At 37.5% G+C, this 12,381-nt stretch overlaps 2 protein-coding genes across 4 annotated transcripts in view; one reads left to right on the forward strand and one right to left on the reverse strand.

Moving 5' to 3' along the window:
• Positions 1-1,487, forward strand: part of LOC103045882 (vitellogenin-like) — a 67,931-nt gene extending 66,444 nt beyond the window's left edge. Inside the window, exons 23-27 of one of the 2 annotated variants that reach the window (XM_049465665.1) lie at positions 62-121; positions 249-446; positions 536-675; positions 764-914; positions 1,007-1,487. In XM_049465665.1, coding sequence (XP_049321622.1) covers positions 62-121; positions 249-446; positions 536-675; positions 764-914; positions 1,007-1,435 — 978 coding nt within the window. In that variant the 3' untranslated portion in view covers positions 1,436-1,487. The remainder of the gene's footprint in view (positions 1-61; positions 122-248; positions 447-535; positions 676-763; positions 915-1,006) is intronic. The other variant, XM_049465664.1, reaches the window with a different exon arrangement.
• An 882-nt stretch (positions 1,488-2,369) lies between these two features.
• LOC107196938 (afadin- and alpha-actinin-binding protein) lies at positions 2,370-11,289 on the reverse strand. 2 transcript variants are annotated; one of them, XM_015601264.3, is made up of 13 exons: positions 11,061-11,289; positions 9,024-9,120; positions 8,063-8,214; positions 7,025-7,228; positions 6,803-6,913; positions 6,550-6,685; positions 5,410-5,485; positions 4,697-4,877; positions 4,474-4,600; positions 3,650-3,786; positions 3,376-3,549; positions 2,705-2,810; positions 2,370-2,611 (listed from the first exon to the last, which is right to left on the reverse strand). In XM_015601264.3, exons 2-13 carry the CDS (start codon positions 9,040-9,042, stop codon positions 2,562-2,564), a joined length of 1,473 nt encoding a protein of 490 aa, XP_015456750.3. In that variant the 5' UTR covers positions 9,043-9,120; positions 11,061-11,289; the 3' UTR covers positions 2,370-2,561. The 2 variants fall into 2 exon arrangements, with proteins under 2 accessions (XP_015456750.3, XP_015456749.3); XM_015601263.3 differs by having other exon boundaries at positions 8,063-8,217.
• Between the last annotated feature and the right edge of the window lie 1,092 nt (positions 11,290-12,381).

Below are 12,381 nucleotides of genomic sequence, written 5' to 3' on the forward strand. Positions count from 1 at the left end.
GTGATTATAAATGTATATAGTTTGCTTTTGAAAAAATATTAAAATTATTTGTTTGTTGCAGTACTTGGCATCGCGTGCAAGGTCCAGCAGTGCATCTAGCATTGAGACCCTCCAAAGAAAGGTTAAATGAAACACTATTGTTCTTTAATATAATGTAGAAAAGAGGAATAGACAACATATGAGACTATTACCAGTATAATTTCCACTGGAAACTGCATTCCCACTGAAGTGCATATTGATATTTTCAGGTTAAGCTCCTTGAAGATGCTGTTCCAGCTGTACTCGCCGTCATTGCTCGTGTTGTTAGAAGTGATCGTAATGTGGGATACCAGCTTGCTGCTTACTTGGATAAGCCCACTTCAAGAGCACAGATTACATTGTCCCCCATTGCTGAGAAATGGAAGTTGTGCGCTGATGCTGTACTGCCAAGCCAGCATAAAGTCAGCGTAAGTTGGTCTTCTACAGCAGTTCTTATGTGAAAAGACAAAAACAAAATGTGAATATTTCATATTGATTGCACTGACACTTCTTCTAGGCTAAGCTTGGATGGGGACCAGACTGCCAGGACTATTCTGCTACTGTAAAGGCTGAGGCTGGAGTGATTGAATCAAACCCTGCTGCTCGTTTTGAAGTGGCGTGGGACAAACTCCCAAGTGCAGCCATGCATGCTCAGAGGTAGTATTTAAAAGTTTATCAAATAAAACTCTTGTAGTTTGTCAGACTGAATTATACTCAGCATGTCCTTTTTTCCTTCTACTATTAGAATCGCCACTGAGTACCTCCCATTGCTCAAAGCAGCTCGCCTGGCTGGATTTTCTCTTGATAAAGCTGAAAACAACAAAGACAAGGAGGTTGCCTTCATTATTGCACTACCAACTCAGAAGTCTGTGAACATCATTGTGAGAGCTCCTAAGGTGAGTACATTTTATTGAGGTGTTATAACATAATTTTATATATTTAACACATTTAACTGACCACTGTTCGTTCTGTTTTCTCTCAATACTAGATGACCCTGTCAAAGACGAATGTGGCTGTTCCTGTTGCAGTGCCCATTGAAAAAGATGGACGCATTCCAGCTCTTGAGAATCTGGACATTCGTAGCACCATTCAGAACCTGAATATTCGTGACATCTTTGAGAATCTAGACATTCGTGGTATCCTTAAAAATGTAGACTTTGACGCTATCAAGCACAAAGTGCTTGAATACATTGAGCAATTCCAAAATGATATCCGTGCCTTCATGCAGGATTTTGACATTCGCACCATCAATGAGAATGCGGAAATTCGTGCCATCCTTGAGCATCCATTTGTTCGTGCCATCACTGAGAATCAATACGTTCGTGACATCATTCAAAAGGCTGACATCCGTGCTTTGGCTGAGCAAATAAACCTTCGTGCCATTTTTGAGAAATGGCTGAATTATATACTTGCCTAAAAGCTGACTTTACCTGTTTTTAAAACCAATCAAATAAAAGACATTATGAGCATCCATGTGGGTTTTTTTTATTATTAAGTTTATTGTTGTTTGATCTTGAATCTGACCCAGTTTTGGTGTCCCAGTCTTATGGTTTAACAACTAATCTAGAACCACTTTTTGTTTCCGCTGCAGTTTTAACCTTTAACACATAAATGCATTTATGAATATAAATATATTTTTTATTTCTTTACAATAAAATCTTTACATGTACTGCTGTCCAGCACTACCCCAAGTGATGATAGAGATGGGAAGGAAGCAGACAATGAAACCCTTTCACCCTTGTCCCTTTTATTAGAAAGAAGGCAGCACAGAATTTGAAGATATAAAACTAATGTATTGAACATTCATCTGATTAATGTAAAAAAAATCACAACAGCTTTGCTCTTACTGTCCATAGAAGCTAAACTGTATAAGCAGAAAATCTATTTCTAGCAACACAAGACAAAAATACATACTTGCAAAAAAAAAATGATGGCCAGTCAGACATAATAAAACTACCTTAAAACTTATTTAGAACTTAAACAATGGCATTAGCTTACTACATAAAAAAGCACAATCACTCCCTCTTCTTGTTACTAAATCATCTGTGATAGAAGGTACATATGCTTAAAACTGCAACAAGATATGTGGAGGAGGATTTACAATAATAATCATAATCACTATAGAGATAACAACAAAATGCAAGTTTGTGCTAAATCATGCAATGCACACAACAGAAATCTAAATTGAGTCATTGACACATTTTTTAAATACCCTAAACGAAAAAATAATTAGGCAGATGTACCAAAACTTTTGTTCTTATAGTGTAGTTAAATCTTGTTGAATATTAATGTTTTTATATGCATGTTAACATTTCTATACAAAGCTTAAAATGATTAAAGAGTAAGACCCATAAAAATAAAATATCCTGTATTCAGACTCTATTTCTAAATGGCACACAGCGCCATTGCCTGTGATGTTTTGTAATATTAAGCCAAGTTTTATTCATACACTTTTTGCAGAAATGTGTTGGAAGTTACTATTCATGTAGACTGGCTCTGGGACAAGGCATGCTCCACAGCAGAGTTCCATCACACTACCATCACTAGAGTGGGGTCTTTGGCCCTGATGTATGTTTCTGTTCTTGAACAGAATCTGAAAAAAAAAAAAACAGAATACAATGATCCCTGTATATAACATTAATTTCAGCATAATAGGGTTAGTGTTTAAAAGAAGACAATTACTTACAGTCTGACAAGGCATTCTGTGTTTTAATGGCCATGTGTTCAGTAAACGTCATGTTCAAAAACTGATGCTTTAGCCAGGTTGCTCGATCTTCTTCAAACATTTTTCTCTGTAACAGAAAATCACTTAAAATTTAAACCAAACACTTTATAAATCAGAAAAAGATTGTTAGGTTGAATAGTGATATCATCATAGAGTTATTATAGAAGGTCCAGATCCCTCTTAATCCTATTTTCTTCTTCATGTATAACTAGTTAATACACGACAAAAAATCTAGTAATATTCAGATGTGATCAGCAGTAATGGGAGTAATGGCGTAGAATTACTTTTTTCAGTAATGAGTAATCTAACTAATTACTCTGACTGTAACTATAACGCCGTTACCATTTCCGACACCCCGTTACTGCACGTTACTTTAGCAGCTCAATTAACGTTTTTTTAAAACTTCGAGCATACGGGCAAAGCCGCAAGTGTGTGTGTGTGCGTTGTGTGTGTGAGTCACAAGAGAGGGGAGGATGAGATAAGCCTAGCCTAGCCAAGTAACACAAAAGTAACGCAATAGTTACTTTTACTGGTAACTAGTTACTTTTATAGTGGAGTAACTCGGTTAGTAACTCGTAACTATAATTAATTACTTTTTCAAAGTAACGTGCCCAACACTGGTGACCAGTTACCTCATGCCCCAGTCTAATGGCTGCCTCTGTGAAACTCCTCCTCTCCATTTCAAAGTTCTTCCTTTGCTCCTCAAATGTCTTCCACTCCTCCTTCAAACGCTCCTTCTCTTCTAACATGTAGCAGTCATTAAGGACAGCAGCAGTCTCCTCATCACAAGGAGTGTTCAGCTGTTGCTATTGGCAATAGATGGGACATAAATGAAGATATATAAACAATGGGTATTTCTAGAATAGAGAACAAAAGGAACCTTCACACAAACAAGTGTTAATTTACCTGCAAGAGCTGTTGCTGAGTTTGAATGAAGTCTTTGCACTGCTGGATCTCCATCTTGAGTCTCTCCATCTCATCCTGGTGGACATCTTTGGAAATCATCTGCTCACCAACCTCCCTCCCCAGCTGCACCATAGATGCTGGAATACAATAATTTATTAACAATGCCATATATGCATTTACTACTTACATATACAACAAGTTTCACTAATGGTGTTACAAATAAATACTGAGGGCCCTATCATAATTCTTGTGCAAGGTGTGTTGCAATGCTTGTTGCAATCTTACACCCCATCAACTGTGTATTTCCATGCATTGCACCGCGTTGTTAAAATAGCAATAAAAAAAGGAATATATCTAAACTGATGGGCGTGGTCTGGAAGTGATCTGTTTGCAGGTAAATTACTGGCGTGTTGCTGTTTTGGCGGCTTAAAACACACATGTGCCACTAACTGATTAAAACCCTGACAACAGTCAACAGTGAGCCATGCAATCATATCTTAGCCATGCAGGAACGCGGTGCATACTGTGCGCCCTTAATGCGAGTACACCCCTGCTCGTTAAACACACACACAGACACACCGCAGAGCACCAAGCCTTTTACCTTAACAATAAACAGAATAAAGAATCAAACAACATTGCTGTTCCCTTAAATAAGCTGCTGGCATACCTTCACAGTGGGCTAAATTAGGTGAGCCTTTAACATTATATTTTGGTAAGGTTATTCATATTGAATTTCATTATTTCTCTGAAACATAAAGACGTATTGCACAAGTATTTTTTTGTTAGTTCTTTGATACACCACTTTCTTTAAACCCTGGGGGTACCTTTGTTATCTAGGTTCTCTACATGGTGTTTAAGCTTCCTCCACTGCTGGCGAATGCTGTTGGTGAGCTTCTCTCGGGCATGTTCACAAGACATCTCTGAAGACTCCTCCTCATCAGATGCTGCTTGCTAAGCAAAAACATTAAAAACTGATTTTCTGATCTCTTCATCACACAAAACATTTTTTTAAATTTCTACATGAATGTTCTCATCAAAAAAACTGACCTGATCTGTGAATTCAGTGCATTTCTCTTCTTTCTGGCTGTGTTTCTTGGGGCTTAAAATGCCCACCATTTCCCTCTTCATTTGCTGAAGCACTTTCCTTAGTTCTGCATTTTCCAACATCAGCTCCTTCTGGTGTTTATCGAACTCATTCAGAAGAGTTTTGTACATTTCGCTTTCATGTCTGATGGAGAGAACGAATCAGACATATGGACAACACATGCTATGTTACTATTTCTTCCCATATCAAAGGTAACACTCTTTTGAACATTGAACACTGATGTTGAACATTGATGTCAGTCTTGTATTGCATTCAGCAACCAAATAATGTTAGTGAGGTCAGGATTTCGGGTGATCAGCACCCAACCTCATCCACAACACCACAACTCATCCTAAGAGTGCGGTGTGGACAGATCACAATTATTCCAGAGAACACAGTTCTTCTGCAACACACTCCTCTATAGGAGGACAAGCTGTGTGTGCATTTACATATCTGTGTCTGTAATAAGTACAACCTATAGTAGCTGAAAACATTTATTAGAAGGCATGTTCACAAACATTTGGAAATGTAGGAGCAGTTAAACCTAGTCTTACATTGAAATAATAATTCAGTTCAGGACTAGGCCTAATTTCTGTCTGGGAACCGACTCATGGTGTATGATTCAAATAAGATGCAACCACATACTACAGGAGACAAGAGCAGGATTGCAACTTACCTTGCATCTGTTTTTACAGTTTTCCACTGACTTCTCCTCCCATCAGACCTTCCAACATAATTTAAAACATCCATCCCTGACAGAGAACACATGCATTTGAGAAATAGTCTTCTTACTATTTCAGTTGCTGTTCCATTACTGAAATGCATACATTTAAAAAAGACTAAATCCTGGTCTAGCACATTATATGGGCTAAGGCTTCCACCTTGTGGTGAATTTCTGTCCTTGCAAAATCTTATGATCTATTTTTTTATCCAATTTTCTGCCCAATTTGCAAGACAAATTACTCAACCCACTCATTAGGACTCCACCTATCAATAGTAATACCCCAACACCAAGAGGGTGAAGACTGGCAGATGCCTCCTCTGATACATGTGAAGTCACTGCGACCACCTCTTTTAAAACTGCTGCTAATGCAGCATTGCTGAGTAGCATCACAGCGCACTCGGAAGAAAGCACATCCACTCGCTTCTGATGCATCAGTTCACAGACATCTTGTGTTGAGTAACGATACTCTAGGAGAGATGTGGGGTGCGAGCACCATCTACCCACCCAGAGAGAGCAAGGCAAATTCTCCCACATACTCTTTCAATATGGCTCTGTGCACCAGAAAACAAGCAAACATAATATTGACCAAAAATATCATGCTTCAACTTTACCAACATTGGTTCCCCTGCTCCACAGCTTAAAGCTTAATGGGGTGTTTATATCCATCTAGCCCATGCCTTTAGGCATGATGCCAACAGATGAATGCTTTTTCCTGCTTCAGAGAATTATATTCTATTTAAATAAAGATACAGTGCATAATTGCTGTATTCATTCTGTTAAGGGTGTTCCTATAAATGTACATTAACAAGTTGATTATTTCAGTTTATTACTGTAAATACCTGTTCCCTTTAAACCACTACACATGTAAAAGATATATTAAAGGATTTTAGGGCAGCACTAGAGTGACCCACTTGCCTAGTTTGAGCTTGTGCGCACCTGCTTCTGCATTACACACATACACAGAGCTGCTCAGGCTGGAGTAACATAATGCGCTCACAATTTGTGCAATACTCAGGCAAAACAAATCTCTTTGTTATTGTAGTACAGTGTACGCAAGACACTGTAATAAAAACAAAGTGTCAGTCTCCATACCCTGTTTCTTGTCTTTTCTGTCAGCCAGCAACTGATTGAGGCGTTCTTTAAGTTTATTGAACTCCCTCTCTTTCCTCTTCATGTCATGGTTGTACTGTGTGGCACGACTGGCAATGATATTCTGAAGCTTTTGGACCTATGGACATATATACATAACATGGTATAACTGAAAAACAAGATAATCCCCACAATAGGAAAATTGCAGCAACACTGGATAACATCCCCTTTTTGCAGTTCAGTTTCTCATGCTCACCTCTTCTTTTTCATTCTTTAAACAACTTTGTAATGACTTGACATTTATTTCCAGCTGCCGCTCTCGTTCTCTCAATCTGATGTTTTCCTTTTTGGAGAGTTCGAGCTGGTCCTGTACAGACAGAGCAGCTAAGACTTTTTTAGTACTGAAGGTTATGCACACACCTTGAGACTGACTCTTTTTAATAATAAATGCTGTTAGAGCTACATATAAAAGGCAAACCTTGAGTTTGGAGCTGCTGAGCTGCTGGCAGTGTAGGTCACTGCTGACCTTGAGCTGCTCCACTTCCAGCTCCTCCACCATTCCCATAGTGCGCCGCTGTAACTGCAGCAGATCGTACATGCCGTTTAGTGCCGACGTGACATCGAGCTCTCGAATCCCATTCAAGTCATAGAAAATGGATGGCAAGCCTAGAGATGATAGCTCCTAGAAAGGTAAAATGTAGACAATAAAAAAATATATATATAATAATAATAATAATAATTACCTGTTTAGATAGAATGATTGTTTATTATCCAATATATCACAGTTGCCTGGAAATAGAATAACTCTTAATGCAATACAGTACAGTGCAATATAATTCAACATGGATTATGGTATTTTTGTAATAACTTATTTCCAGTTTTACCCAATTTGGATGGCCAATTACCCAATCTCTGTTCATATAATCTCCCCCATCACTAGAAAAGTTCCTTTGGGAGGTGAGCCAAGCACATGCCTCCTCTGACATATGTGAAGCCAGCCTCCGCTGATGTAGCATCACTGGAAAGCCAGTACACTTGGAGCTCTGATGCATCTGGTAACAAACACCTGTGCTAACCATCATCAAGTGTGACGTGGGGAGACAGTACCAACTACCCACCCCTGAGAGAGCATGGCCAGTTGTGCTCTCAGGGAGTCTGGCTGCTTCATATGATTTGGAGCCTGTGCTAGCCTTAACCCTGTAGGACTGGCTACACTGCCTGGGTAATTGGGGGAGCCCTGGCCAATTGGTGACAACAGAAAACTGGAATTACCATAAATAATTGGTGGAAGGTTTGTTCTTCTCAACAAACACTGGTTTTAAATATTAGCCCAACCCAAATGAGCATCTATCCAATGCAAATGTTTATTTTCCAGCAAATATATGACAGTTCTGGTGTGATTCTAAAATATCCAAACACTAATTGTGTTGGGTGCTGCAGTGATTATACTATGACTTATACAATCTTTTGGGTTTTAGAAACCCCAATTTTAGACCATTCAGTAAAGCACACCTACCTGACTGATGTACAGCATGCACTCCGATATATTGTTCTCTGTACAGAAGTCACTGGGACCACTATAAGGGCTAACAGGCAGAAGAGGCATTGTGGAATGGCTGTACTGCCTTGAGGGAGGCATTGTAGAGTAACAGTAAATGGTGCTGATGTCTTCTGTAGGAGAAATAATCAAAGAAACTTTTATATAATTCTTAGTATGTTCCAAAGGAAGTGTCTGTGAAACACACAAAAAAAAACAGAAATAACTGTGGTACAAACAATTCTGGAATTATTTTGCTTGGTAAAAATACAGTCTTAGTCATGGTTTTGTGTGGGGGTAAATATCATGACAAAGATGACAATGAGCATGCTAAGTTTTATCGAGGTTAGTAGAGACACATGAACTTAAAATAGTACTCCAGTGTTATTTCTGGTTCCTTAATTTATTCCCTTTACACATGAGACTATGTCTATGTAGAGCAAAAGAGTCATACATACACTGTATGGAATGTCAGTATGAAGCTCTGGCATAAAACAATGAGTTTAAAAATATACACAAATCAACTCATTCATATCTTTAATCTTACCATTTACCTATGAAGTGTTTTAAAACTTTTGCCATGCCTCATGGAAGCTAAAGAATGCTGATTTAAGCAGCAGGATATTCAGAGCCTTCTGTGTTAATTGTTGATGCGATTTGGATCATTTTAACCCATTATCCACTGTGAGTAGTCATGTCTTATAGGACATATTCCTGGTACACAGATAATGCTGTGGACCCTCGCTCAAACGATTAACCTATTAATAACCTATTTTTACCTATATTAACCTAGTAATTATTTCCTTTACTAAAGAATCCTCAAAGTGCCATTTTAATAAGTGCAGTTAATACTGTGCTTCTGTGAAATAATTAAATATGTTTTTAAGCATAATACTTTCATACAAATCATAGTATTACATATATTATAAAACAGTTTCACCATATGATGACTCTGGCATCTTTCCAGGCTTCCATATATCCAAGGAGCTAATACTGTGTGGATTAGTTATTTAGCGGCAAACACCTGCACAGGTACCCTGAAAACAAAGAGCATGTTAGCAGGGCTTTTCACGTTACTCCATCACTCCATTGCTAACATAAATCCAGCAATCTAACATAATTCCACAATCTTAATAATGTATAATAATACATACATACATACATGCACTAACAGGACAAAAGTTATTTTTTCCTCTGAAACCAAGGATATTAAAAAGAGTTTATCCTGAATTTGTTATTGTATAACTGTCTGTACATACTTTAAGGAACCTACATAGGCCTACTTTAGTCAGACTAATTATATCAAATTCTGAACCAAGTGTTCTAAAAGCATGTTTTTCATATATTCAGCCATGTTGAAAAAATAGTATACATAGTAGACATGTGCAGAACACTGTTATTTTTCATACTTTTGCAGGCTTTACCCTAGCTGTAGTTCCCATGATGCAATTTTAGTATACTGGGGACGTCTTTAACATTCTTTGATGCTTGGAAGGATGCTTCATTTTGAAGAAAGTAATTAATCATTTGAGAGCTAGTTTGAAGAACAAAGCTTAGTTGCAGCCGGCAGATGAATTCCATCACACACCCGCCAAATGTATTTAAAATGGGTTTGCCATATCCTATCGTATGCAAGAATTTCACCAACAATCTTAAATACTGGTAGCACAAAAACACCCTGAAATATTGTGATCACACTCTTCTCATTTACCTTTAAATATCTATTAGAAACAGATTATACACTGCCTGGCCAAAAAAAGTTGCCACCTAGATTTAACTAAGTAAATGATCTGGGGTTGCAGCAGTTGGTCAGGTCTAACTTTTTTTGGCAGTGTATCTTTCCAGTATCTTTTATTTTACTTCAATCCTGGATAAATAGGATGTTGGACAAATGACTTACAATGTTACAATGTTGTAAAAATCTTAGTTAGGGGAGTGGCATATTACATGTATCTTATCATTCATATTTTGTTGCAGCATGTTTTTTTATTTATCTTTATTTTTGTATTTAATGTTGTATATCATTATCGCAAAAAATACCCTGAAATATTGTTATATTATTTTAGGTACATATCGCCAACCCCTAGTATTTAACTATAACACTTGCTTTACAGTAACATACAGCTCTGGAAAAAAATAAAAGACCACTTAAGTTTCTGAATCAGTTTCTATGACTTTGTTATTTATAGGTATATGTTTGATTCAAATAAACATTGTTGTTTTATTCTATAAACTATGGGCAACATTTTTTCCAAATTCTAAATAAAATAGTCATTTAGAGCATTTATTTGTAGAAAATGAGAAATGGCTGAAATAACAAAAAAAGATGCAGAGCTTTCAGACTTGTAAAGAAAACAAGTTCATATTAATAAAGTTTTAGGAGTTCAGACATCAATATTTGGTGGAAAAAAACTGGTTTTAATTACAGTTTTATGCATTTTGGCATGTTCTACTTCACCAGTCTTACACACTGCTTTTGGATAACTTCATGCCACTCCTGGTGCAAAAATATATGCAGTTCAGCTTGATTTGGCTTGTGATCATCCATCTTCCTCTAGATTATATTTCCAGAGGAAACTCATCATTTTTTACAGAGCTGTATAATCAGTCTAACTAAAGCAGGCCTATAATATATGAATGACATCAGCACAAATAACACGTTTATAACGATTACTGTAACGTTTGTACATATAGTTCAAAATATAATCAAGCGCTAATAGTACCGTTATCCAACTGGTTGTAGTAGCAGGCTAAATGTTATGAGACCTGGCCATCTCTTCAGACTGACTGCGCTAAAACCGGCAGTAAATATGTGTCCAGAATCCAGTGAACGAGGCTACAGGAACTGTCAGGTTGTGCGTGGTACTCTTTTAAGCATGTTTAACTGTATAATCTGAGCACACTCACGGCTACATTCAGGACACATGCGCAGCTACATATAAATCCGTGCCTGGCTGAGAGGACGAGGCTCACTTACTTGTCTTTTTAGCAACGAAGAGCATCACCAGGGCATCTGGGGTATTCCACGTCGACAGAGGTTTTAAAGAAACGCCTTAGAAAAATGGTGAACCGCCTTTAAACGCTGTGCTGATTTTGTACCCGGTAATAACATTAAACTGTATCTGTAGCTCCAGCTGGAGGTGCTGCAGTTCTGGCTCTTCTACAGAGTGCCAGTTTCAGCTGCAAAACGAGGACAAGCAGCGACAAGCATTGCGTTGTCAGGCAACGAACAGCGGCCACCTGATTGGCCGCTTACCTCGTATAACCCAAGCGTCAACCAATGAGCTTCGATGCGGGCTTTGGATGGCAAAAAAGGCTTTGTATACAGAATATATAAATATAAATCTGTAATAAATCAGTGCAATGTGTCTATAATAAAGTGTATAGTCAATGATTGATTAACAAAATATATATGAATATTTTCATATATTATTTAACATATACAGTTCTGGAAAAAAATAAGAGACTACCTCAGTTTCTAAATAAGTTCCTCTGATTTTGCTATTTATAGGTATATGTTTAAGTAAAATGTTTTATATGTATAAACTACAGACAACATTTCTCCCTGATTCCAAATACAAATATTGTCATTAAGAGCATTCAAAGAAAAAAAATCAAAGAAACTCATACCTTTCAAGTGGTCTCTTATTTTTTTCCAGAGATTTTCTCTGGGCACGCTATGATGCTTTTTGGCAATGCTACATCAGCAGCTGTTCGAAATGCAACATCAGTTCAAAAAGAGCCAGTGGCTTACGGAGAACGGAGGCATGTGCTAGTCTTCAGGCACCTTGTGTTGTGGCATCACTGGTGATGAGGAATATACAGCTGATTAGCAGCTAAATGGGTGGGACAATCAGCCTAGCTAAATAGGGGAGAAAATGGGAACTAGAAATAAATTATAAATAAATCTTTTTAAAAAAATAGCCTGAGATGGGCAAGTTTATACACAGGTATATCATATGAATTCATATAATACTATTTTTAAAAAAGTAGTTATAATAATAGAAAATAATAAAACGTTATTGCTAAATATATACAAATATTGATAGAAATGTAAATTGTACACCGCTCATCGGACAAGATTTTTCAGTTTAACAGCAGGGAGAGGATTTGATTGCAAACTTTCTGAATCATAAACTTAACTCTGAATCATCCCAAATGGATTGAATGAAGTTTCAACAGTCCAGAGAATGTAGCTGCACTGCCCCACAGTCCAATGCTGGTGGGTTTTACCCCTGTCTAACTGACACCTTTCTGACCTTAGGCATCCTATTCCACAGACAGAGCGTTTTAATGGA

The sequence above is a fragment of the Astyanax mexicanus genome, chromosome 16 (genome assembly GCF_023375975.1).
Source record: "Astyanax mexicanus isolate ESR-SI-001 chromosome 16, AstMex3_surface, whole genome shotgun sequence".
NCBI classification, from domain to species: Eukaryota; Metazoa; Chordata; class Actinopteri; order Characiformes; family Acestrorhamphidae; genus Astyanax; species Astyanax mexicanus.

What these genes read in the sequence shown, in the direction of transcription:
- LOC107196938 (XM_015601263.3), bottom strand. An exon ending in CAGAAAAGACAAGAAACAGG is followed by an intron (nt 5,486 to 6,549) that starts GTATGGAGACTG and finishes GTTCTCTGTCAG; the next exon opens with GGATGGATGTTTTAAATTAT. An exon ending in GCACTGAATTCACAGATCAG is followed by an intron (nt 4,601 to 4,696) that starts GTCAGTTTTTTT and finishes GTTTTTGCTTAG; the next exon opens with CAAGCAGCATCTGATGAGGA.